Source organism: Barbatula barbatula, assembly GCF_947034865.1.
Source record: "Barbatula barbatula genome assembly, chromosome: 15".
NCBI classification, from domain to species: Eukaryota; Metazoa; Chordata; class Actinopteri; order Cypriniformes; family Nemacheilidae; genus Barbatula; species Barbatula barbatula.
Genome location: NC_136778.1, coordinates 22,605,570 through 22,632,961, shown reverse-complemented (window position 1 = coordinate 22,632,961; position 27,392 = coordinate 22,605,570). Strand labels below are relative to the sequence as shown.

The 27,392-nt window shown below is 39.6% G+C and overlaps 4 protein-coding genes across 4 annotated transcripts in view; all 4 read right to left on the bottom strand.

Annotated features, from left to right (window-relative positions):
- Window positions 1–1,378: 1,378 nt before the first annotated feature.
- pcare2 (photoreceptor cilium actin regulator 2) lies at window positions 1,379–8,941 on the bottom strand. Its single transcript, XM_079474766.1, has 2 exons — window positions 6,058–8,941; window positions 1,379–2,451 (listed from the first exon to the last, which is right to left on the bottom strand). The coding sequence occupies exons 1-2, from the start codon at window positions 8,781–8,783 to the stop codon at window positions 2,319–2,321; spliced, it is 2,859 nt and encodes a 952-aa protein (XP_079330892.1). The 5' UTR covers window positions 8,784–8,941; the 3' UTR covers window positions 1,379–2,318.
- A 280-nt stretch (window positions 8,942–9,221) lies between these two features.
- olfcb1 (olfactory receptor C family, b1) lies at window positions 9,222–13,969 on the bottom strand. The gene is made up of 7 exons (XM_079474767.1): window positions 13,755–13,969; window positions 13,384–13,675; window positions 12,402–13,157; window positions 11,721–11,918; window positions 11,516–11,639; window positions 10,300–11,324; window positions 9,222–10,147 (listed from the first exon to the last, which is right to left on the bottom strand). Exons 1-7 carry the CDS (start codon window positions 13,955–13,957, stop codon window positions 10,103–10,105), a joined length of 2,643 nt encoding a protein of 880 aa, XP_079330893.1. The 5' UTR covers window positions 13,958–13,969; the 3' UTR covers window positions 9,222–10,102.
- A 2,021-nt stretch (window positions 13,970–15,990) lies between these two features.
- LOC306904744 (ankyrin repeat domain-containing protein 9) lies at window positions 15,991–17,605 on the bottom strand. The gene has a single exon (XM_079474801.1). The coding sequence runs from the start codon at window positions 17,459–17,461 to the stop codon at window positions 16,568–16,570; it is 894 nt and encodes a 297-aa protein (XP_079330927.1). The 5' UTR covers window positions 17,462–17,605; the 3' UTR covers window positions 15,991–16,567.
- A 5,300-nt stretch (window positions 17,606–22,905) lies between these two features.
- Window positions 22,906–27,392, bottom strand: part of lrfn2b (leucine rich repeat and fibronectin type III domain containing 2b) — a 50,164-nt gene continuing 45,677 nt past the window's right edge. Inside the window, exon 4 of the mRNA XM_079474768.1 lies at window positions 22,906–26,245. Within this exon, the coding sequence (XP_079330894.1) occupies window positions 25,276–26,245 (970 nt within the window). The 3' untranslated portion in view covers window positions 22,906–25,275. The remainder of the gene's footprint in view (window positions 26,246–27,392) is intronic.

The window sequence follows — 27,392 nt, the reverse complement described above, 5'->3', positions numbered from 1 at the left end:
GGTCTGCAGGTTGCCATCAAGTACGTCCCTAAAGAGCGGGTAGAGACAGTGGGGAAGCCTGTTTATTTCACATCTACAGCAATATTCAGACTCTTGCACCATGTGGGCTTTTGTATTCATGTCTCAGCATTAAACATCACAATATCAAACTCAAGAGCACATAAAACACTTCTCGAACAAAACCAAATAGACCTTTGTTCAATGTGACATGATGATCAATATAGCATTGTGTTGTTTAAAATGAAGGAAAAAGTCTTTCGATGATTTTTGGGTGTCATCATGTCCCAACATCATGTGTCTTGTTGAGTGGTTCGAGCAGCCGAATCATTGCGAGATGATCCTGGAACACCCCGATCCGTGCCAAGATCTCAAGATGTTCTGTAGACGCATCAGTACAATGGACAAAAAGACGGCAAAGAGGGTGATGCTGCAGCTGATCAAAGCACTGCAAGACCAGAAGACTCTTCCACCGGGACGTCAAGGACACGCAAGTAGTCAAGATGCTGGATTTCGGGTGTGGAGATTTTCTGAAGAACACACCTTCTGAAGAATTCTGTGTGGCTCACTCCCGTTCTATTACGAATGGCAAATCATCGAAAACCAACTGTACATACCGCAGTTCCTCTCTAAAGGTAAGACAGAGAAAACTGTCAAAGACATCCATTTCATGCCTACATAAGGATGTGATTTGCTCTTCCGTGTTATTGAAGACAAGGACTATATTTTGTGTAACAGAATCTCAACACTTGATTTGATGGTCTCTTCATGGAAATCCAGACGGCCGGCCAAATTTGGAGGAGATGGTTTGAGTAAACAGGTGATCAATAACAATTTACATAACTTTGGACAGTTAACATTGATTTATTCTTGCTCTGAAAGTCTTGTTTTGGTACAGTATTGTTGAAACAAATCTTTGGAGTTGTTTTGTAGGGCCATGTGAATGGACGAGAGATCAAATATATTTATTCCTAAACAAAAATATGAGTTATGTACTCAATCCATTTAGACCAAATTTACGATAAAGTAAGCTTAAATGATAAACATTTGTGTGCCTGATGGGTTGTGTTTGTAACTATAGTTACATTCTACTTCAAAATGCAACCAACCAAACATTAAAATCATCCAGTCAAGCTAAAGAAACTCATCTTACAAAATACTTTTGAGTTCCAGTCCGTCCTGTCTGATAACATCACATGTAAGAGATAAATGTAATTGTTAGTGTCACTCAACGTTTCTTCAAAATCTTCGGAGGTGTAAAACTCTCTCCGTTAAATGACATATTCTGACTCCAGGAGCAGTGTGGATTTATATTGTACTGACTGAAACACCCTTTACAACACTTACTGGATAGTTGTCCAAAACAACAGTGACAATGTCAAACGCGTGTACATGTTTAATATGTTCTTTATTTTTAAGATCACATCACATTTTACAATAGTTTCATGCAGAGACCTGCAAAGGAACATTTTCAGTGCAAATAAATGCAGACCAATTCTTCAAACACAACAAAAATACAAATGGTAGAACTAGTTTATATATGAGACATATTACTGGAGAACAATCTGAAAATAACTAAATATGTATGTAGACATACGGTATACAAAACAATAATCATAATACTCTAGGAAGCGAATAAGGGAAGTTGTGGTAAGTCAATGCGTTTCACTCTTAACTGGAGGCAATGTTATGAGTTTGAGAATTGATTTTGGTCAAAAGAAAAATAACACGTGATACTTTTTAGTCTAGAAATTTTACTTTAAGCTGCAATCCACATTTTCTCTGAATAAAAACAAATTCATATAATAAACAGTGTTGAAAACTGTCTTCTTACTGTGATCCAGAGTGAGCATATAAGGATTTATAATTTAGCTGTGAATGGCAAGTAAATATATATGTACTTACGATAAAGTAAGCTTTAATATTATGTTTTAAACACAGATGGTGATGTAAAAATGATGAATGCGTGTTATGGAAGTGTTCAATTTCCACAGACAATTGTTTTGATTGACTTTTTTAAGCATTGTGTTCTCGACTGAAAGGTCCAGGGGGTCATTTTTGGGAGGATCTATTGATAAAAATGCAATATAATATACATAGCTATGCCTTCAGAGGTGTATAAAGAGCTTACACAATGAAGCGTTATATTTTTATTACCTTAGAATTAGATATTTCTATCTACATACACCGCAGGTCCCCTTGCGTGTCATTGGCCATGTTCTGTCACCCGTGGTTGTGTTTCCAAAGGGAGAAATTCGCATCCTTGCCGCTATATTACTGACTGGACCTTTAAATTTGGAAATGTTTCCCAACAAAAGGCGTTAATCCAGTTTATCTATAATCTCTTCACCCTCCAACAGGCTGTGTGTGTTCAGAGGAGCAGTATATGGCTCTTGGTCTGTGCCTCCCTGATCAGACCTGCTGTCTTCTGATAATATGGAGACAGTGTTTGTCCTGTAAAGATAAAAACATTCAAATGAAATGTGTTTGCAAATGGTGTTTTTAAAAGTCTGTCAGATGCATCTTTATTATTCTGTATCAGCACCATTGTAACCGTGTCAAAAGCAGAAGTGATGTCATTCGTAGGCCTATGTAGGGCATGGGGACGGGTGCAGAATGCCATAAAGAGGCACAGATGCTAATCTCAGGGATTGTGCTGATCCTAACCCAGATTAACAAATGTGATGAGATTAAAATAAAGAGGTGAACACAACTCGGTCCTGGTCACCACCACTATTTTAAGATATATTTTCAACTAAACATAATGTTTTTTTCCCAATAATCCCTCCATAACTATCAGCCCCTATTTGTATAGACAGTTTTAAAGGAACAACATAAACAAACGTTACTGTGCATGCACACATTTGTGGCCCAAATTTAATTTCCGCTACAGGTTCGCAAAGAATAGAATCCCTGTAGATTATTTCTGATGACAAACAAAAGAAATAACAAGTAAATAACATCAGACAGCAAGTTAAAAGTAGGTCAGTATTAATTTGGGTTACCAGTAGAAGAAGCGTTACTTGGCTAAACTTCAACGTGACAAAGTTACACAACCTATTAGTTTTACAATCAAATTCGACAAATTGTTTATTTAATACAATTATTATGAATGACATAACTCAACATAACTCACTGCTTAACCATCATAGTTTGATGCATTGTAGGGGAAATTAATGATATAGATTGGACTGTTTCCCGAGACCGCAGTGCCGGAGATCAATTGTTTGAAACATGTTGGTTCAACCGAATACTTGACAGGTGGTGGAGTAATAATGTCTACTTTCAAATAGGTTCAGATCGAATTAATGTCAAATAATTGCTGTAGATAGCATACATACACTGTAAAACATTTCCGTAGAAAGTACAGCATTACTGGCAGCAGTAACTTACTGTTGATTTACATTTATGTGATTTGATGGCAACAGTTTGTTCAAAGATAAATGAAAGTATTTATCTTTACAGAAAAAACCTATAAAAGAACAGCCCCACGCAAAGCATTCTGGGTACCAAAATTTGAAAAGACAATTACAGAAAAAGGTTGAATAATGCTTTGCATATTTTTTCTGTAAAGAGAGATTTTTTAATGCTTAATGTTCGTTTATCTTGGAACAAACTGTTCGCTATAAATTGGCAACTAGCTGCATTCTGCAACATTTTTCACAGTGTACATTGGAAGACTACTTTTGTTATCCCTTTTTGTTTTTCGTTGTTTTATTTCAAAATGTTTAATTCAAGTTTCCTACGTCACTTCGCCCCGGGATTCCCTCGGGGTCCTAGAGCGGCTTAAGCATGGCGTGTGTATCAGATGAAACCGTCTTTTAGAACATCTGATAAAACTGGATTCTTTGGGTACCATTCATTCCTCTATTGTTGTCACGCGATATCAAAATGTTGACTTAGAAAAGATATATGTAGGGACTCTTTTATTTTTGTTATATATGCCTTATTTTTGGGAATTTCAGAGAATTTTTAAATACATTTGATATTTTGTTTTTGTTTGCGTTGTGATGTAACTAAATGTACCAAAATATTTTGTTTCTTTATTATTCTTTCTGTTTTCCTTTACTCGAATAAGGTGTTCTGTTGAACTGAAGAGTACTAATGTTAACCAATCAGCATTGAGCTTGTTTGAAGTTTGCGTACGCAAGTTGCGTTAAGTTACGTTGTGGAGAGAAGGAAGGAGATCGCACATGGCGAAAAGAGTTCAGCACATGTCCTCGGTCTCCAGAAAGTGAGCGTCATTCTTGGAGACTTCGCTACTTAGTACAGGCCCAAAGTGACAGATAGAACATTCATCCTCTCGATTAGTTTTTTGTTTGTTTAAAGTGTTGTTTTACTTATATAATTTCAACCCATTCTGCCGTTGGTTTGCGTCATCGGTGTCAAAAGAAGCACTTCCAGACCACTCGTAACGGTGGTGGAGGGGGACGAGATTCATCGGAACCTGCCTTGTTGAGCATTTAGATTGGACTTTCGCTCCGCGGCAGCGGGACTGTTCTTTTAGCGGCTCGTGCTGTAAGTGATCACTTCATTGCTTCGTCATTTCCTTGGATGGAACGTAAGTGAATTCGTCTCGACAAACGCTCTTGATGTACTGAGTTACCTTGAATCTGTTCCCTTGAAAGTGCACCAACGATTGGGCCCCAACGGCTAGCCAAAAGAGTGTGTTTTGTTCATTAAAGACTGCGATCGAACTCATTGTGTTGATACTGAGTGTATTTTGGAAAATTGTGTAAATTGAGATATTGTAAGTTTTCAATAATCATCCGCTGTATGTTCTTTTTTTTCACTTGAAATAAGAAAGGAGTGTGTATGTATATATATATATTTTTTGAGGGTGATAAATATTGAATGCTTAGAGATTGTTTAGGCTATTGCATACTTGATTGTTAAAGGAGAGGGCAGCTATTATTTTTGGTTTTATTTATTTTTTTTCAACAACAAAAAAAGGGGTTTATATTAGTGTCAAATTAATAAATCTTTAGAATTTTTCCCCTTATTTGGAATATTTTGTATTGATTTATTTGATGTATTGAATTAATTGTTAAAAGAGGAAAAAAACAAATCTCCGGACAATTCAACATTCAATTTCCGGGAATCCAGGTTTTCTGGTTTGGGAAAACATTTAAATTAACCACTAAGGTTGAGAAAAGGGTTACATATATAAGAAAAGTATCTTTACTGACTCGATGCCTTACAAAAACTACTGGAGGGTCAGATGACAAGAAACAAAATGAAAGTGTTTGCTGTCTGCTAAGGTGGAATGGGAATGTAAATTGTTTAAACCTAAATTAATCCAGCTAAGACCTTAAATATGGTCATGGTCGAAAACATTAGCTGACACGAACATACATTGTATTTATTCATATCAATCCATTGACAAATGTTAACAAATTAAACTTATTTTTTTTAATAAAAACATAATTGACTAATGAATGAAATAACCATTAACTAAGGTCATTGAATGAATGAATGAATGAATGCTGAAGTATTTCCCATTTTTAGTTCATGTTAACTAATGTAAGAAAATCAAATCTTGTACAGCTGCTAAGCAGCATGTTAATGTCACAAAGATAAGATCATCAGTTCTGCTTTTCACAAGCCCTGCTGGCATCAAAAAGAAATGTGGTTCTGCCACTGAGCATTCTTCAACTAACTGTCTTCAATACAGTATATGTTTTGAAAGCCTGCCTGCCTGAAAAAACGTATTTACCTGGAAATTCTTGGAATTATTTCCAAATCACAGAGAGAAAAACATATAGCTACAGTTATATAGCTTTACAATGGTAGTTTGTATATCATACCATGCTTTACCTGAACAAAAACTACAATTGCATTGTTTTACACCAAAAGCATATATTGTATATTTTTTCAACAAACAGTGTATCCTGACAAACATTCAGACTTTATATTTGCTATATGTTGAAGTTAAACACTGCAAAACATCAACTTGAAAAGGGCTTGAAAGTGGAAAGTTTTAATAGACTTTCAGAAAACGTGTAAGGTTATGTATTTTAATTGAATAATAATCAATAATACTGGAAGCGTGACACTTACCCATCAATTGTGTCATCATTGCCCTGATCGTGTTTTTGCTCGACATTCGACAATGATTGTTGCTGCTCACTATGGGATGACCTATCAATGGGTTGAAGACGAGCAGTGGGCATTCTCCTTTTTCCAGGTTCTCCCCATGGTCGTGGTAATGTAGAAGTACACGAAGGCGTCCATGTATGAGGAACTAACTGGTTGTCCTGACAGAACACTGCTCGAGTATCAGAAAACGATTGTGAGCTTGAAACTGACGGGTCATTTTCTTCTGTCACAGCCCATCTTTGTATACTTGAGGGGGTTAGTGTTGTGGATGGTGTCCACTTTCCACTCGGTGGGAGGACTGTTGACGAGGGGCTTGACACTGCACGGTGCACGGTGGGACCAAAGTGTGGAAGTCGCCCTCTGGAGATGGGTGGAGTTGTCGGAGGAGCAAACCTTTGGTGACCAGTTGTAGCATCAACCTCATTGTGGTCATCGCATCCTTGAGGCGGTGGAGATCGACGCGTTCTTCCGTTAGCCAGGCCTGACTTGTGAACAGACTTTGTAAAATCCGGGTTATACGTGGATGCTGCCTCTCTTTCAGAATCCAGATCAATCATTTTGTTGTAATCCTGTTCAATGCAGGAACCTACCGAAGCATCTTGTCTCACCGGACGAGTATCTGAGTAACTGATGTAGCCTTGTTGCATGTTCACCCTGTTGGGGGTCACAGTCTCTCTTCGCATTGAAGCATGTTGCTGTCTACACTGTGACCCTTGAGTGCCAATCTGAGGTGGCAACCCTAAACTCTTGTCAAATGAATTATCCATCAACATCTCTGGGGGTGGAGGCGGAAGACTGTCTAAATCCACATTTTCTGTTCTGTCTGCCAGTCTGGGCTTGGGTGGACGGGTACTGCCATTGGTGGTAAGAGCTGGCACAGCACCTGGGCTGTGTAATAGCAACGGAAGGCAACTTTTCTTGTTACTCTTGACTCTTGATGGTCTTTGATCCAGTCTGGAATTGCCTTCCACTCCTTGGCTAAAAGTATTAATGAGCCTCTTGACAGCATGTCGGCCAGGGGGTTCTGGAGTAAACTCTGGGGGAGAATTAGGTCGCGTTGCTGTAAAAGGCCCTTTGCTACCGTACTGAAGACCGTAGTACCTGACTGCATTCTGTCCTCCTGATGAATGTCTTCTAATCTTCGTCCGAATGCGACCTGTAGGCTCCCCAGGAAAGTTTTGACTTTCAAGAGTTTGTTTGTTTCTCGGGATCATCTGTTCCTCATTAAGACCAGAGTCTTCCATTTTGCCACACAAACACCCTGTGGATTGTGAACGCTTTGGTCCTCTTAAATGGCGGTGCTTTTGTTTCACCTGACAGCTGTTATCTGCGGTTTTTGGTCGTCTGGTGTTCCTCCGTACATTCTTGTTGACTTGGTCATTGATTTGAAGAGGATCTGCTTCAGAAGAACCACAGATAGCTCCCCGCATCTTGTCAGTCATCTGCTCATCTTTAGCATTGACTTCTTCGATTTCTGCATCATCATCATCATCATCATTGTCTGTAACTTCTTCATTGTCATTTGTAAGCTGCTGATCAGGAGAGCTACTTGTGGTACTAACAGATGTTGTGCCCACGTTCGACCCAGAACTATTGCGATGGCGTCGAAAGCGCACTGAGCCATTCTGACACTCATTGTCGGCACCAATGCCACTGTCCTCGCTGTGCAGGGCAGAGTCATCAGGATTGCCTTTCCTGAGAGCAGCAGCTTCCACACGCATCAAGACCTGTTTCAAGCGACTCTCTGCCGCATGCTTAGCGTGTAATTTATCTTCTACCAGCTCAGACAAGGAACCAAAGTAATCGGCTAGTTCTTGTAAGGCGGAGTCACCCAGGCATCTCACAGAGTCTCCAACAGAGATCATCTTTAGTGTGGAGTGAAGAAGCATTTGCTGGATCATTTCAGAAGGAACCACAGAAGTGTTCAGATCATTGTTGGGTTTGCTTATCATAAGTGGACAGTCTTTAAGTGAAGAAGGCCAAGTCATGTAGTGTCCGTGTTCCCACAACATCTGCTCACCTTCAGCGGCCATTTCCTCCAAAGCTTGGTTGATTTCTTCATAGTTTAAGATCACCGAAGCTACCGTGCTACGTAAAGCTAAGCGGGTCTGAGATGCCTGGTCCAATAGTTCCAATAGTGACTCGTATTTGGATATGCTGGGGTTCAGGTAAGCACAGGCTGCCTGCTGTGCTTTTAATATGAACTCTGCTTTGGACTGCACATATGAAGTTTCTCGTAAACTCTGTTTTCTGAGCTTCCTTCGTTTCCCCTGCTTAAGTTTTGTCTTTATTTCTTTGGTGCCTTTCTTCGAATTCCCTAGCAACCCCTCTTGTGTAGTCTGTCCATCCTGAGAACCTCCTTTCTGGACTTCATCCACATCTTCTTCAGGACTATCTCCTTCAATGACTTTGAAAGTGGCATCACAGACTACGTCACCTACTGAGGATCTCTTACCTTGTATGTCTATAGTTTTGTCCTGTATCTCTGTTTCTGCTGATTCTTCTGAAGTCGTGTTTGAGAGCAGTTCTTGCGGTGCAGTTGGCAGAGTTTTTTTGCTAAATAGTTGACCTTTAGAAGGAGAGCAGCCCATGCTGGTGAAATATATGTATTCCTTTTCTTTTGTTGTTTTTTTGTCAAGTTTAAAAAAAAATGTCTCCTTCTGGCTTCCTTGATACCTCAAAAACATCTCCTTAAAATCTTTTGAATCAAACTTGCTTCCAATTCCGTCGTTTTCTACACTTACTTCACAGTGTTTTGTTGCGATTCACTGCAGCCCAATAGGTTCATTGCACACCTGAACTGCAAAGAACAAGCCAGAGGAAGAGGACTGACAATGACCAGCTCATCCACACACACATATGGTCACACTTTAGTGCATGCGTAAGCCCGTAAGCTCATCAGGCTAATAAGATGCCCGGCTGGTGCCCCGGTCTTCTTTATTTTTACCCTATGTGAATTCTGATTGAAGGAAGTAGACAATATGCATATATAAAGTACAATATATACATTTTTGTAAATCTGTGACTCCAACTAAGAGGAATGAAAGTAATATGGTCAAAGTAATATGTAATATGTAAAAGTAATATGGCAAAAAGTTGTTTATATCACTTTTTATTATTTTTTTAATATGTTCTTTGGCATGTCAGGTCATGAGATGAGCTCTTATCTTGAGTGTATTATTAACAATCAACCATAGCAGTGCACATCAAATTTGGCGTGACTGGAGTGTTTCTAGATGTTTACTTCTTACTGTAATCCTATATGGACATGTGCCAGAGATCTACTGAGAATGGGGATTTAAATAGAACCCATTGAGCCACAGGCATTACAAACAGTGTTTAAGAGGCCAACAAAGTTTAAGAACTATTCCATTTAGACAAATGTACACAAAAATGTATATCATTATTGATATTTATAAACTTTTTACACCACATGATACATTTACTGTATATTTGTCAATTACCCTTATATACTGTAAATTCATGTATTAGACCAGCTGTCATAATAAAGAGAAATAACATTTAAAAGCAGAAAAAACATCTAAACGAGTAAATCGTCCTTATTCACACATTATAACCAAAATAGCCTTAATATTGTATAATATTACATAACCTTAACATAAACATAACATAAATGTCATTTTATATATACAGTATATAGTTCAAGGCAACACTATTCATATCACTTTGATGGTTAATTGCTGGTTTATTCATGCATTCGATCTTTAGACAACACAAGTACTGATAAAAAGGTATAGCTTGAATTCACTGTAGATCACGTTGAATTAAAGCATATGCCAAATGTATCGATTCCACAGTCAACCCCTTCCTGTGTGTACTGATTTGATATTTGATCAAATATATGAAAACGATATAAAAATCACCAAATTTCCAACATCACTGTTTTTAGGGTTTGAAACAAGGGGCCTCATTCATAAAGCATACACGTCTGCAGGGATTTGATCATACAGTGTGCGTACCCAAAAATCCACGGGAATCTTCATATTTATAAAAGCAGTCTTTGAAGAGGAAAGGTGCTTAGCACCATGTACTTTGTGGGTTTATAAATGATCTTGAGTAAAACATAACAATTTCAGAAAACTCAATAAGTGATGTGTTTTCACTCGCGCGTGTCTGTTCTGTGTTGAGTTTACACCGCCTCTGTCCTCATTCAATACATATCCCAGTATTTTGAGTTTTTACAGCTCTCAGAGCATCTTTAGAAATTGTGCCAACTGCTTGCGCAGATTCCACTGGACCCGCTCCCGTACCTGCTTCCTGCAACACAGTAATGTCTGCGTTCCTCATGTTTCGTCTAGTATGTCTTCTCAACCTGCCCAAGATGGCAGACCTTGAGTTCCAAGACAAATCCCACAAGACTATGTAGCACTTAGGGACAAAATGGCAGAAGATTATGCCGTAATTGGAGGCCAGAACGGCCGAAGCCTGAACTATGTGTTGCTGTTCAGTCTTGTTCTTATTAATGTAAATGGGAATAAAACAAAGCCAGACAAACAGGTGAATCAACATGCTAAAGATGATGATACCGGTGTCATTAAAATCCTGCGGAACTCTTCTAACCTTGAAGGCAAGAATGAAACAAATGAAGGCAAGAAGAGCAATATAACAGTGCATGACCGCAAAACCTACGATGGAACCCTCAATGCAGACGATGTACTTTACCATCCCTGATTGTCCAGGCCACACAGTCTCTTCCTTGGGAGGCTGAAAAATCAGCCAAAACAACAGAATGACTCCCTGACCGCCGGTAAGCACCAGCACGTTGATAAGAGGCTTATAGAGTTTCTTAAGCTGATGCTTTGTGTTCGTCTCAAAGATCATGAACGCCAGGAAGGTGCGGTACGCTTTCACCAGGATGCTCGAAACGCACAGGGTGAAACCAAAGCCGTACACGGCCTGCTGTGCCCGACACAGATGATCGTTCGGCCTGCCAATAAACACGATGACGCTCACAAAACTAACCATCAGACCCAGCAACATAAAACTAGACATTTTAATGTTGGCCATTTTGATGATCGCTGTGTCTCTGTGAATGTAGTAAATGATAAATGAAGTAAACACTAGAGTTATGCCTATGGCTGTTGCTACCAACAGAATGGTGGGATAGACGTCAGACCAAAAGAGATACGTGTACTGGAAAACCTCGCATTTAGTTTGTTTCTTTGTAGACCACTGGTCTTTCGGACAATCATGACACCTGTCTGCGTCTGTAAAAAATAAAAGACAGGAATCATCAGGAATGAACTGTCCTATGCAAACCGTCTCTTTGCTAGTTTCACGGCTCTATTCTCAAATCGTCAAAATACCTGAATCAATATTTCACATCTATTCAGTAAGTCACGGATAAAAAGGTAAAACATCTGCAAAAAGAAGACAAAGGGAATGAAGTGTGATATACCAGATGTGTTAGTGTAAGTTCCTTCGGGACACTCAGTGCAGTTGTAGCAGCAGGACTTTACCGTGTTCACCACACCCTTACTGGTGCCCGGCGGGCAGGACTCTGAGCACTTGGACGGTGTGAGCTGCAAGACACAATGATGACAATCTAATGATCTGTGATGATGTACACGCGGTGAGAACACTGACTGGGTGACAGGACTCACTGTGATCCCCTGGTATTCACTCCGGAGCTCCACTTCTCCTTTCTTCAAGATAAACTGTCCAATAACCTCAATAATTCGACCATCATTATTTTTCGTCCACCTTATAAGGTCATATCCATCCGTAAAGTCCCCGTATTCATCAAAGGAATGAGTGATGCCATCGAGTGTGAAAGTCACACTGCGAATGCTTTCCACAAGCTCCAAAAGAAAGATATTAAACATTTTGAATACACTATTACTACATTTGAAATGTTTGCTGTAATTGTGAAGAAATCTATAATCAGTGTTTCCGCTTGGATTTTGTGGAACTGTAGCGTTGAATGAGGTCACATGCTAATTAACATATCTGTGACATCATTGTGTAGTCTTCACATAGTTTTTACGTAGTTCTGACATGCTCGTGGGGCACTATTGGCGACATTGTCCCTCTAAATGAAAGCTAAGCTTTAACCAAAAAGACACTATGTGTGTCGTTATGCACTTCTTCTCAAAAGTCACTAGATCTAGTAAAAGAGTTGCCAACTTAGCAACACTAGCAGGGCAAACAAGGAATGAATGGAAAACCCCTTGTCCCCGAAAAACTGGAAATGCTCTCTTTGTTAGACTTTAAATGAGTCAATCTAATATACAAACACAACAGAACATCATATTTTATTATGTCGTCACTTAATTAAATCGTACCTGCCAAGGTGGAAAGTCTATATTTCCAGGGCAGGCGGTCTCGTTACATTTCAGGAGTTTTTTGAGGCCGTGAGCTATAGCGTATACCGCCACTCTCCGACTGTAAACATCCCTCAGGTCCATAACGTCCAGCAGATCACCTACACTACAGTTCAGAGGCGAGGTGGAGCAGTTCCGTCTCAACTCCTTGTACACCTCTATGAAGACATTCTTTGCTCCTGGTGATGGCCTGGGGTTTTTCAAATAATCCTCAAACCCTGGTATATTTCCCATGATGAAAGAGAAGCCCAAAATGTCCCCCACTTTATTTATGTCCGGCATCTTCGCCAAGGGTCTGTACATGGACCAGGCGTCACTTGCGATCCAAATTCTGCTCATGTTGGCTTGAATCATCTCTTTAAAAATCTTGGCTACCAGCTTGTCCTTTAGAATGAGAACCACAACCTTGGCAGAAGAAGCTTTTATAGTGTTGACAACATCTATGATGTACTTGTCAATTTCCACGTGGTCCAAGTAGTGCGGTATTACCATCTCAAAATCCAGACACACCTTTCCCTCGGCCTCTTGCCGGAGACTTTGGTGGGCTGCTCTTCCATAGTCATCGTCTCCGTACACCACACCGACCCAGCTCCATGAAAAACTCTCCATGAGCTTAGCCAGCGCCTTAGCCTGGTGGACATCACTTGGAACGACACGCATGAAAGAAGGGTACCGCAGTTTGTCGCTGAGGACTGGTGTAGAGGAGGTACAGCTGATCTGTTGACAGAAAACTTCTGTGCATCACTCATTTTTACTTTCAGTGCTAACAGACATATTGCAAACCACTTCAAGAACTTTGGCAGAAGTGTTTGCTATGAACTGTTGTTGTATCTAAGACCTGCATAAAGATTCTTGCATAAAGACTCCTGTAGTTGGAAACAACGTGAGGGTAAATAATGACACTAAAATGAAGGTACAGTTGGAGGAGCAGTTAACAAATTACCTGAGGAAACATGTACAGACTGAGTAGTTTGGCAACAGCAATAGATAATTCAGAGTATCTTTCTCCCAGAAGCGCTTTCATTGATGGGCGGAAATCAGAGAAGTCCGAGAGAACCGGCAGAGATCCGTTAATGGCTAGTAAATGTTCCAGACAGTGCAGTGCTTTGGTGGGAGACGCACACGGGTCACAGACTTGATATCCAAACTTAATTCCCGGAAGAAATTTAGAATCATTGATTTCTTCAATTGTGTGGATCGCAGCCAACAATTCTAAGTATGAGCCCAGATCAAAACTAGTGAAAAAAATAAACAAGACTAAGCATCAACGTTGGCTTTTAACTGTACATATGACAAAGGTTTGTGCACACTTACCCGGAACAGATGAATGGCTCCGGACGTCTTCGGTTGTGAAGGTTGATGACTTTTGAGTGAATAGAGGACAAAATTGCACAGTTAAAATCTCCATGCAGGTAAGCTCCAGACAGATCATGCGGAATGTCACAATGAACCCACAAACCCAAGCACAACATCAGCCCCAGCACCCAGACACCATGATAAAGAGTAAAGAGCTTCATGTTGAGATTTGAGAATGTGCAGAACGATACCAGCGCGTGTTTGTGCAGAGAAAAACTGGTTCTGTTTTTTTGTAGTGACGTGAGATGAACGGCAGGCATCTTTTTTCAGATTTTGCTATCTGATGGCCCAATGCCCAACCCAAAATTGTTTGACTTCCTTTAACATACAGGGTGCTGTGAAGTGGTTGCAGGGTACGTACACTCAAGTCGGTGTGAGGTAGGGCACAGAATAAACCCCAAAACAAGGTGGATACTCTTTACATTTGGCAGACGCTTTTTTCCAAAGCGACTTAAATTGCACTGTCCTTTACATTTGATTCTCAGCATGTGCAATCGAACATACAACCTTGGCATGCTAGTGCCATGCTCTAACCACTGAGCTACAGGAAAGCTTTGCTCTTCTATCACACTGGTAGGCTTTATTATCTTTTTCACAGTGCTGTGATATAAATAATAGATCATATACATTTGTTAAAATATACTTTAAAGAAGATCTCTAGTGAAGTTTGAGTGTGTTCAGTATGTTACTTATTGGACTTATAACAACCATAAATACTGCTCATCTATTGACGGATGTTCCAAAAAACCCTCGTCATCAGCAAAGAATCATGTCATTTGAAAGCCATGTCGCCAACAACTGAAAACTGCATTTTCCATCTTAAAAATATATCTAAACTACGTCACTATCAGATGCAGAGAAGTTAATTCATGCATTCATTACATCAAGACTAGATTACTGTAATCACTATTAGGTGGTTGCCCTGCAGGCTTATTACAAAAACTCCAACTGGTCTAAAATGCGGCAGCTCGAGTTCTTACACGTCCAAATAAAAGAGCATTTTCGCCTGGTTCTGTCAACCTTGCACTGGTTATAAAGCATTAACAATAAAGCATGGCATTAACTTTAAAATCTGGCGTATTGCCTTTAAAGCCCTACATGGTTTAGCTCCTCGCAGTCTTTAACGTGCACTACGCTCTCAGGCGTCCTGCTTCATTTTATTTATTTTATAGTTTTACTTCATTAATATTACATATAGGAATTTATAGTCTGTTTAATATTTGACCTGTGTTTCTCTCTCCTTAATCTTAAATGTGTGCTTTAAATGTTGTGCTTATAGTCAATATGTTTCTTGTACAGCTGCTTTATAACAATAACAATTGTAAAAAGTGCTAAAGTTGACAAGTTGACTTGTTAGAGATACATATTTAAATTCAAGAGTATCATTTAAAATTGAACAAAACAGATCAGGGATCACGGTTATATTTTGACATTAGAATTGGAAGATTGTTGGTTGATGTGGAGTATAAAAATAAAAGCTCTGAGGTGAATTTAAGCTGGATTGACACACAACACAAACAGAAGATCGCTTTGTCCACTGCTGTATGATATCTGTCTGGAAACACAGTGACATCTAGAGGTCTGACTGGAGATCATTTCTGTCTCTTCAACTTCATGCTCTGATATATTTTTGTTCTGCTCAACACAACAGAGGATATTTTGAAGAATTTAGAAAATCAAACCGTTCGGTGGCACCTTTGACTACCATTTGATTTTTGCTACTTTGTATTCATGACAAATTTTTCATTCTTGGATGAACAATTGTTCTCCTTCAGTTAAAACCAAACACCTTTGTTAATATTGCAAAACCGTGGTTATTGTAGTAAAACCATGTTTTGATGAAAGTAATTAACACTTTGACCACAAAAACATGGTTCATTTTTGCAAGCGAAGGCCCAAAAATAAAATGACCAATGAGTGAATAAATTCAAAACAATGTCAAGCTGTTTCAACAAAACAAAGTTTGCGTGTCGTGTTACACGGCAGACATTCTGATATTATGGAAGTGAAATGAAATGGATTCCATGTGTGAAATGAAATGCTTTTGTGACATACTTGAGGAGCAGCTGGAGCAGGTTCATCTTATCTCACCTGCACATTTCTCTGCATGAGGCAGACACGACACACACTTTCATCTGCAGGACACATTCTTTTGTGTTCCCTGAACAAACGGTCACAAGAGTCTATTAATGATGATAGAATTTTTATTTTGGTTGAACGGTTCCTTTAAGACGGCAGAAATATAAAATGTAAAGAAAGTCTGTGTAGTTTGGATCATGATTTGTTTTCATTTCTCCCGACCCCTCTGTACTCACTCATGAGGTGTTCACACAGTCTATAAATAACAGCTTTCATAAATATATATATATCTCATAACTTACAATTTGCATATTTTGTTCAAATCAAGACATATATTACGCATTTAAATAATTCGTAAAACGGACAACAGGAAGACAATATTCCTCTGTCATACATTTCATGCCATAAAATACACACAGAATTCATGCTGAAACAGATGTGAAGGTGTGGATAATACAGAGAGATCACGTCAACGCCGCGTTTTTTCCTCAGGTGCACTCTTAAAAATAAAGGTTCTTGCTGGACTCCGTATGGTTCCATCAAGAACTCCCGTAGCGTACTGTTGCATAAAGGTCCTTGTGTTTGAAGGGAATAAACAAATGTTCCTTGTGGAACCAAACCATGGTTCTTCATTGGCACTGCTGCGAAGAAGCCTTCAAGCGCCTGTTCAAGAGAACAGGTGAAGCGCAGATTCAGGCCACTTTGAGACGGCCGCACTGTTGAAGAGGTCTGGGAAGAGGTTTCAGAGAGGCTGGAATGGGAAGCTTGTCCAGGCTCGTGGGGAACTGATCGGGCGGCAAGAGCGCGAGGATTCTCTGCATAGCGATGAGGAACAGAGACGGCGGGTCTCTTCCGATGAGGTAGTTCAGTTTGTCCTCCCCGAGAACCTTGGACCACCTCGTGGGGTCTTTCTCCAGCGAGCTCCTCATTTTGAAGCGCGTTTCCGGCATAAACATCAACAGGTTATCCAAGCAGGATTTTTTGGCCCCCGTGTTGACTTTGGAGTCCCAGAGCTGCTGGAGGATGACGTCGAGCGGCGTCATCCCGTTGTGGTCTACGGCCTGCGGCGACGCGCCGTTGCCTAGCAACAGCACGACGGCGTCCGAGCGCAGGAGCTCGCAGGCCAGGTGCAGCGGGGTCTTGCCGTCCTCGAGATGGAAACACCCTCCGCGATTCATGTACGAGCGCAGGCTCGGCAAGCGATGCGCCACTTGCAGTATGTGAGCGAGTATGTCGCGTCTGTCGTAGCGCACGGCCATGGCTAGATGCGGCGCGGATGACGGACAGCAGCAGAAGCGCTCGCCCGGCATCGCCAGCGCCTCGTCGGAATAGTGACCGAGCAGATATTGCGCGTACGCCTGATGGTCGTGCACGATCGCGTACAGCAGCGCCTCGGACGGGGTGTAAGTTCTCTGCTTGGCGTCCTCTTCCCAATAAAACGTCTCCATGGTGCGCATGTCCTCCAGCATCCACACGGGCTTCAGGTCCCGCACCGCTTGATAAAAAAGAAACGAAATGAATTTCTGCTGCTTACACTTGTCGTCCATCTGGGCTCTGCCGGCTTTATTGCGGCCGGACGAAGACATCGCGCGATGCGCCGGAGAACGACGGGGATTCAGGCTGACGGCGTCATTTCATCACGAGAAACGCGAGATACGCGAAACGAATTCATGTCATTCAACCGATTCGGTAAGCAGAGATCGAGTGTCACGTTGATTCCGTGCCATCTCAGCACTGACGCCTCTGTCAGTAAAGCCCTCTCGTTCTGCAGTGTCCCCTCGCTGCGCATGCGCGCGCACTATTTTAACCCTTTGTCCCTCCGACGGGATTTCATCCGCGAACAAACGACGATGTCTGACACATTTGTTACAACAACAGACGAATACATTACAACTTTGTGACATCAGAAACGACAGTTATCCTTTTCCACTTCATTTTGGCATGCGATTCTGAAAATAGCTCCCACGCCCTCAAGAATTTGATTATATTGAGCCCAGCATCTGCGTAAATAGACAATAGGATGGGTGTAAGAAAATACAAAGTTGGGCTGTTAAATGGACTATATTCGTATCGTTTTATTCTTTATTTTAAGGGTAATCATTTGAGTCAGTTTATTGCTGAGGTAGCATTGTATTCATTTTCACTGTAGAATATTTTATTTCAAATGTTTCAATAGTTTTCTTTTTCGTAATGTAACAACCTGAGTCCTTCATCAAACGTTTTCTGCAGCACAAGGCTCAGTTTCTTAAGGGTCAACTATGACGCATCATGGTCTCTATGAAGACTAAAGGTGTTTAACCTTTTCTACACGTTACCAGGTGCTGTCCATGGCGGTGGTGCTGATCCTGCAATTATTCACCTATACAGGGGCTGCTTTATGAGGTTCTTAAATAAAATAGTTGAGGTTGCATTTATTAGGACAAATACGACAAAAATACAAGTTTGGTCCAGTGTGTACAGCAAGCCGAATCAGCTTTAATTGTTCCCAGCGTTACTCGTCATAATTGCTTTTTTCCTAGTAACATTTACAATTACACAGCACTATAACTCAATTTTCCTAGTAACATTTACAATTACACAGATCTATAACTCAATATTTACTAGTAACATTTACTAGTTACCTCTATAATTAAATTATTACTAGATATATCTATTGACTTCCATTCATTTTTAATTACAGAGCTCTCATATCCAATTCTAGTTGCAATTCTATTCGCATTGTAACTAGTGAGAATTAAATGGGAGAGCTCTTTAATTTAGTGTTTACTAGTAAAAATTACAATTGCAGAGCTCTCTAATACAGTTTTTACTTGTAACTATTAAATTAGAGAGCTCTCTATTGGAACCAAATAGATCTGCAATTGTATTTTGACTAGTAACAATTGAATTAGAGAGCTCTGCAATAAAATATTTACTAGTAAGAATTTAATTAGAGAGCTCTATAAACTGAATTATTACTAGAAAGTATGAAATTTGAGAGCTCTGTAATTCAATTCTTACCAGTAAAAATGCAATTGCAGAGCTCTCTGATCATAATTGTTACTAGTAAAAATGTAATTATAGAGCTCTCTAATTTAATTTTTACTAGTACGAATGCAATTACGACGAGTAACGCTGAGGACAACAGCCCAGTGTTCGCGAACTGCGTTTTTGCACGCGGAGCAGAAATGCGCACTCGCAAGTATTGTTCTGCTGCTTAAAGGGACAGTTCGCCTAAAATAACATGTATTTTACTCCAGTGGAACACAACATCATATATTTTTTGAGAAATGCCTCAGTGGTTTGATGTTCATAATGGAAGTCAATGGGGTTCAGTGTGGTTTATCAACATTCTTCAAAATATCTTCTGCAGAAGAAGAAGAGTAATACAGTTCTGACATGACATAAGGGTCAACAAATTGTCATTAAATTATCTTAAAAATCTTATTTTAAGGATCTGAAAAAGAAAGACATGCATGTTTAATTGTGTGGCAAATAAACACCTTCAGATTATTTAATTATAACAAATTGTTTGCTTTGGTTTACATTGTTGCTGTTTCTCTAAAACCTCGGAAGTCCAAATCTGCTATTGTGCAGGAATTGGAAAAACTTGTATTGTGTTGGCAAAGTTGACAAGCACTTTTGAACACTTATTGGTTAGATATTTGCAAAACCCTGCGACACACATAAAGAGTGAATGATAATAATGATTTATATCAAAAATACAAATCATGAAATATGGAAACACGCGGTATCTCAGGGTATCTCAATCTTTCTTTATTGGCCTCTAAAAAAATTGTTAAAATATAGATGATGTTATAATTCATTAAAGATTACGATATTTAATTATTACATTTTATTGTAAATACCTTTATATTTCGGCCACCAAAACATTGAATTATGTTATAAATCATTTTTATATTTCTGCATTATCTTTTTATCTTTAATTAAACCACTCACTTTGTTCTTTGACGGCCTAAGCCTTTCAAGGTACATACTGTCACTGACATCTGTACATTTGACAATCAAACTTGAATTACATATAATTGAATAGTCCATCTTTTCACCACAAGTGGGCAGTATTGCTCTGTGCCTGTGCTCAAGATCCTTCAGATCTCTATTTTCTATTGCATTAAAAATGGTAGATGGTCATTATATGGACACATTACGAAATAAAACCCTTTATATGCGCAACAAAGCAGAGCGGTTTCATCACAACATTTCAAACGGTGGTTTACATTTAAATGTAATGTTTTTCACAAAAAATTGTATCTACAAAATACTTCTCCATAAACCACGGAAATACACGTTGAAACATTTATCAAATATTACATTTGTCAGCAAGTTTAAGGTACTTTGTGTCTGAGCCTGGCATGTGCGTATCCTTAAAATTGATAACACTTTTCTCCATTAAAAGATTGAGTATGTACAGTACAGACCTAATATTCTTCTAGACATAAATGTAATTTCAAGTTCAAAGAAAGTAGACTTTTTCATTTCAATCAAGAACTAAACACATTTTCTTTTTATTCACTGTAGTTCACTATAAAATGACATTTTCATGATAATTCACTCACCCACATGTCACAGCAAAAGGCTCTAAACGACACCAGCCGATAAATAAGGCCGTTGCCTTGCGAAACAATGTCATTTTCCAAGAAAACTATTTTTTTCATACTTTTTAAACATAAATATTTGGCTTTGGACCTTAACAGCCCCTCATTGATGCCATTATATGGTTAAGAACCCTGGAAAGCTTTCCTCATAAGCCTCAATTTGTTTTCAACAGAGGAAATAAACACGGACGGCTTGTAAATAAGTGAATTACAATGACATTTTCCTTTTATAGTGAACTATTCCTTTAACACCGACTCCGTTCTAGTTTAACCGAGGCCTTTAACAGCGGGTTATAGTTACACACATGTTCTGTCACTGCATCCTCCAGAGCCGTTTCTAAAAGCTCTCTGTGAAATAAATGAACGCATGTCCACTCAATAAATCACTGAGGTGTTAGCGCAGGTCAGGGGAAACAGATGAGTGTTTGTGACCTGTTTTACAAGACATTGAGGAAACTCACAGAGCACGAGCGGAAGATGAGCTTCATTTCACACCAGCTCCCTTCAGGCTGTCATGACACAGAATGAGAACACCTGTACCTGAGGTATGAAAAAAAACACAAACTGCTCTTTAATGGACTTTAACACTGCTCTCTCTGGAAAAGAAAAATACAATATTTCCGAAGAGGCTGCTGTGGTTTGAAGGACGTTGAAGGTACATTGTGATGCATTAAATGCACCTTACTTAAAGAGAAAGCTTCATTTAATATTAACAATAATAAACTTACACGCATTTGTTTTTAAACCTTTATGACTTCCTAACAAATCATAGTGATCATTTAATGAAATCTGTAGTATATCTGTGTGAGTCAGGAGAGTGACTGCCGTGGAAAAAAACTATAAAAATGTCATCTTGCTTTATATTCTCAGAGCTTTTTTGTATATATATATATATAAAACTCATCAACACATAATTAATACTTAAAAAGGTTGAAAACGGAGCAACTAAATCCTTAATCTTTCCTCTGAGCCACACCTGTGAATCAAACAAAACCACACGTGAATCTAAGATAACTCCCTGCAGTGTTCCTCAAATCATGTGACGTGAGACGTGAACTCATCTACGAAAGTGATCAGATGTGTGAGACTCTCACCTGGCGGATGATAAAGACAGAATGTACAGAGCAGAATATAACAGAGAGCATCATCAATAGATGTTATCTTTACAGTTTTATTTGTGCTGGCTTTCAAGCACAACTACAGTTCAAAAGCAGAAACAAACAAAACCAGTAACAACAGATCAGAATTAGGACCATTGGGTAACATTTAGCAGCATCTAGCGGTGAGGTTGTGAACTGCAACCAATGGCTCACTCCAGCGCTCCCCTTCAAAGCACTACGGTGGCTGACACAGGACTAAGACGGCCTCACGCGGGACAGATGAAGTCGTTTTTGTTTTATTGCGGACAAAATGCATTCTCCTCACTTGATAAAATAGAGATTGAACCACTGTAGGCACATGGAGTATTTTAATGATGTGCTTTAAGAGTATGTTGTGTTGCTGTCTCTGGGGGGTCAGACATTACATGACAGACTTGACATTTTTTGGCATACTATCCTTTTAAAGGGACAGTTCACCTGAAAATACAAATTCTGTCATGAATTAGCCTACTCGGTCATTAAACTGTTTTTGGACATCATTGACTACCAAAGTCAAAAGTCCCCCAAAAAGGGTTGCTTTCCTATATTCTGCAAAATATTTTCTATTGTGTTCAACAGAAAGTTTAATGAAATGTTTTCTACTGTGGTAGTCAAAACTGTTTGGTTGCAAGCATACTTCCAAATATCATTCTCGGAGTAAATTATGACAGAATTTGTATTTTTGGGTGAACGGTCCCTTTAAAAGGATATAATGCCAAAAAATGTAAAGTCTGTCATGTCGTTTCACAACCGTAAAACCTTTTCAGAACACAAATGAACTGTTCCTTTAAGTTCTCCAGACTTGTACACACTGCTGTGCTTTGATGAAGTGTGCATCATTTATTTTTATACAGTCCCACCAGGATTTAAAAAAAAATATTTTTTTCAAATTGCTCAAAACTGTTTCCTGTTGTTTGATAAACATTAAGGACACAGAAACAGAAGCATGCTGCTGTCACTTTAAGACCTACGGTAAGGTGCAGAGCCAATAAGATCCATACCGATACTCGCCAGGACGGACATTTTGACACAATAATGTGTATTTGTAGCATTGAAGCGTAAGCAGAAAGAGCACATTTCAGATCTGGAGGGTTGACAGGCGACAAGTGCAGATGTTTTATACCGCTGAGATCTTTCTTTAGTCATCCTACAAGAACCGCAAGACTATTTACCCCCATCTCGTGTAATACATTAGTATATTGCTTCACATATGTGCTTGTCACTTTAGTAAAACAGCAAGTGAGAAAAATTCATACAATCACGTCATCGTTGAAAACCTTTTTCGATTCGTATTTTAATTAAATTGGTAATAATAAGATATGCATCATTTATCTTTTTTTGACTTATTACGACATATCACAAAAATGAATAAAGATGTTTTGATAAGTGACAACCATTTTGTAAGTGCAGTGTGTACGTGATGTGAAGCGGATCTGTGATGACGGTCCTGCTGTTCAATCGCACGCACAAAGAAACCCTTACAAGGTTCATTTTCATTGTTAATTGAATCAAAATGACAACAGACGTTTTTCACACATCAGTCCATTTTCATTAATAATGCGTTTTTCTTTGTAAATACAGGAATATACAAGAACATCACAATTCATTGAAATATACACTGAATGTCTCAAGGAGAAAACCAGATCGTAAAACCAGGTGAGGGAGAGAGAGCGGTGGAGAGAAAGTTCTGGAAAGAAGTGTGACATTACAAGTGTTTGACCAACAAGATACAAAATATAAAACGCTTTAAATTCATTTCACATATAAACCGGCGCACAAGAAGATCAGAGAAGTTCAGTGTTTATTTATGACCGTTGGTATGGTCATACGAAAGAAAAAACATTTCCTGTTTATGTTCCTTGATCCTCAGAGCAGCCGTGAAAAACTGCAGGAGTTTCTTCCACATTCATTAAAACTCGTCCGGTCGTGTTTCAGACATAAAACAACACACACATGCCCACACACACACACACACACACGCACACACACACACACACACACACACACACAACAATCGGCCACAGCTTGTGACTAGATATCAGCTATGAATATGGCAAGGCAAAAAATAAACGTCCAGAGACTTTAAAAAGAATCATGCAAGATGAAATCGATGGCCACATACACACTACAGGTTTTTTTGTGACAACCACTTCTATATATTGTAGTAATTCTAGATATTGGACCAGAGACAAAATGATCCCCAGCACCAGATTGAGAAGCAGAATTATTAACATGATTGAAGAGATTCTGAGTGAACCGACACTGAAAAGCTATGATGGACACACACAGAACTCATTGTTATGTATGTATTGCTTGTGTAATATATCATCGCTGTCTTTCTGAAACTCAGAGATGTTTTTAGCAAATAGAAAAACACTGTACTTTTTAAAATGTACAAACTGTGTTGTCAAAGTTGATACACTTTTTATTGGTTAGTTGTTTGTAAAACCCAGTGACAAACATTGTAATAATAATGATTTATGGCAAAAAAAATCAAGCAATATGGAGATAAGAGGTTCCAGAAGGACAGCGGCAATATGTTTGGATTGGATTCAATTTATTGTCATTACACACATACAAGTACAGTGCAACGAAATGTATGTTGTTTCTAGAGATGCACCGATACTATTTTTCTTCACCGATACCAATTATTCCACATGATGTCTGCCAAAATCGATTCTGAAGATGAAATGAATATTTCTTAACTTTCTGAATGTTATTAGTTCATATAATGACTATTAATATCAAGCATTACACTGGTGATGTTTCTTAACATTTTCTATGTACAGAGCACAAATTCATTGGACTATCCTGTTGTCTTTTGGTTGAAAGGATCTTTTGGGCTCTAATTGTCGTCTGTTTTTAAACTAAAAACATCAGAAAAATTGCCGATATTTTGGTGCATCTCTATTTGTTTCGTTTGCATTATGTTGGGTTCAGACTACACAATAACCGCTGGTTTTGGCACAATCTGTTTGTTGTGTTGATTGTCGTGATGATTCGTGAACAACAACGGCGGTCGTGAAACAAGACTGATTTATCTCACATTGTGTTTCATAGTGACAATTCTTTCCTCAAGGCGCTACTAGAAATGACACTACTGAAATTAAAGAGTCAACGTCTAAAACACAAAAGGGATGATAATCGTTTGCTAATTCACTCCCTGATGTAGATGGCGCTTAATGAAAAACAGAAATACCCCGGTACACAGGGTGGCGCTGCGCAACTTTATGCTTCTGACACTTGTTTGTCACACAGAAGAAGAATTAATCTTGCTTTGAAGCATCTTTCATCTATTAACTTCCTCTTCGTCGTTGGTACAATATGTGCTCGGCAAGACCATTTCGTGCTTGAGTGCCAACAGAGACGCCTCTCATTGGTCGGCCAGTTTTTAACGTGTCATCCCCCAATTTTCTTTTAAATGACACCTTTATGCCTGCCGTTTTGCGTGACGGTGTACAAACTCACATTGGCTCCCTTTGTTTAGTCATGAATCCTTAAATGTCGGTGATCACACACAAGATTATCGTCCCGTGTGGACAACCCTCAACTATCGAACAAACTAAAATATTGTGCAGTCTGAACCGGGCATTGGGGCTCACTGTGTAGTTTTATGTAAATATGGTTGTCACTGGCTAATTTATTCAGCTGTAGTGTGTACGTGGCCTATACAGTACTCTCCATAACCCACTCGGAGCTCTCTGTGGTCGCCCTACTCCCTCCGGCCTCTCCCTCCTCATCACACTGCAGTAACATCCCGTTCACAGACAGACTGCGTTTAGTCCAGATGCTGCTCACCCTGCGAGGATACGAGCGCAGCCGTTGCGCCGTGGACACGGTGAAGTCGCCCATGTCGAACGAGTGGCTCCTCTTGGGTTTAGAGTCCAGCGGCAACATGAGCAACCGGCTGAGCCGTGAGTCCAGCGTCCGGCCCAACAGAGGCTCCTTGTCGGTAAGGGGCGCTGCATCGGGAGCGGCGGCCCCGGGGACAGAGCTTCCAGACGAAGCCAACTCCTTGGTCGGGCCATGAAGCTCCAGAGAATTAAAGGCCCCCAGAAGCTGGTCTATGTTACCGCGGGGCTTAGGAGGCGCGGACCTCCAGATGTTGGCGAGAGCTCTGTTGGGGCTGTAGGAAGTGGCGTCCACCGAACCCGAGGATGAGGAGGACGAGGAAGAGGACAAGCTGCTCTGAAGCGAGCCGCACTTGAATTCCACCGCTTTGTCCCGTTCGCTCGCTTTAGGCTTGGCTTTGGGCACCGGCAGAGGCACCCCGTTCTGTCCCAGCCTCCCGCCGTTGCTTTGCGAGTATGTTTCACCGACTTCGCTCAGTTTGGTGGCGAGGTGCTCGTCTCCGGCCCCTGCTTTAAAGCGCACCATTAGGATGACGATGAACACAAGTAACGTGGCCACGATCACTCCGCCCACCACCAGGATCATGGTGCCGCCCAGCAGCTGGCCGTGTAGAGCCTGGCACTGAGGGTACTCGTCTCTGGTGAAGAACTCCACGCAGCCCACCACATTAGTGGCAGTGAGAGTGGTTGCTGTGTCGTCCCACACCGCCAGTACACACAGGTCGTATCGGGTCCCAGATACTAGATTGGTGACATGGAAGGCCTTACTGGAGGCGGGAATCATCCTGGGAATAAACAGACACAGAATGAGTTTTGTGTTTCCTGCAGCTCAGTGGTAAGAGCATTGTGTTAACAACGCAAGGTTGTGTGTTGGATCCCAGAGGATTGCAGATACCTGTGTATAAATGTATAGGATAATGCAATGTAAGTCGCTTTGGATAAAAGCATCTGCCAAATGCGTAAATGTAAATTTAATCTATTTAAAAGTTGTTATTTAATCATACTGACGTTGTATCATATTATTGTGCGAAGCGCTTTTTTTCATATACATTATACAAAGTGCAAAACAAATACATGTTTATTATTAGAATTATTACTATTCATTCATTCATTCACACAGACAGGCAGCATGGAACGATGCTTTAAAACCTGAAAATTTATATTTTATGCAGTAAGCGTTCCAGATGAAACGTGCGGTTATATAAAGCTGTTTGTGCTTATCCAGAATAACTGCAGTCAAAGCACAAATAACTCACTGAAGCTAACTACAATCCTCTATTTCAACAAAAACTGTATTTTCTTCCTGAACTAACAGCCAACGGTGATTTGCTTTTTCTCTAACCCATCTGTGCTGTTGGCGCCAGCAGATGGCAGCTGATATCACTGACACATATTCAGAAATACATCAACATAGCCCACTTCAAAAATTGACATTGTTACTAAGAATTTTTTGTCTTGTTTTTAGAAAATATCTAAATTTTCTTAAATCAATACACAATTACTTGACCACAAAAGGGCCCTAAGATATTTAGTCTTATTTGATGAAAGATTATATATGAATTAAGCAAATTTATGGTAAAATCGAGCTTAATAATCTGTCAATGGGGTGAGAAATATAAACTAGAATTTAGTTTGACTTTTTTCACGTTCTCACAGTTTATTTAGCTTGTTTTTGCCATAAACGTACTTAATTCTTATATTTTTCTCCTTAAAAAGAGCCTAAATATCTATATATTTGTACTACAAAACAAGACAAAAACACTTAGTGAGATTATCATTTTTTGAGGAGAGAGAGAGAAACAAATATATATTTCAAATTTTATTCAATTCTCTGCAAGGGAATAAATGAATATTTTGTGACCAGAGTTTTGCTGAAATGTGTTTAAAGTTGTTTGGGAACGGTCTGGCACACATTTGTACACTTGCTGTCAT

Coding starts and splice junctions, on each gene's coding strand:
- pcare2 (XM_079474766.1), bottom strand. CDS start 8,783: ATGTTTTTGAGGTATCAAGGAAGCCAGAAGGAGACATTTTTTTTTAAA. Junction 2,452..6,057: donor AATGATGACACAATTGATGG/GTAAGTGTCACG, acceptor TTATCTTTACAG/GACAAACACTGTCTCCATAT.
- olfcb1 (XM_079474767.1), bottom strand. CDS start 13,957: ATGAAGCTCTTTACTCTTTATCATGGTGTCTGGGTGCTGGGGCTGATG. Junction 13,158..13,383: donor GTCTGTACATGTTTCCTCAG/GTAATTTGTTAA, acceptor TTCTGTCAACAG/ATCAGCTGTACCTCCTCTAC. Junction 11,325..11,515: donor AACTTACACTAACACATCTG/GTATATCACACT, acceptor TATTTTTTACAG/ACGCAGACAGGTGTCATGAT.
- LOC306904744 (XM_079474801.1), bottom strand. CDS start 17,461: ATGTCTTCGTCCGGCCGCAATAAAGCCGGCAGAGCCCAGATGGACGAC.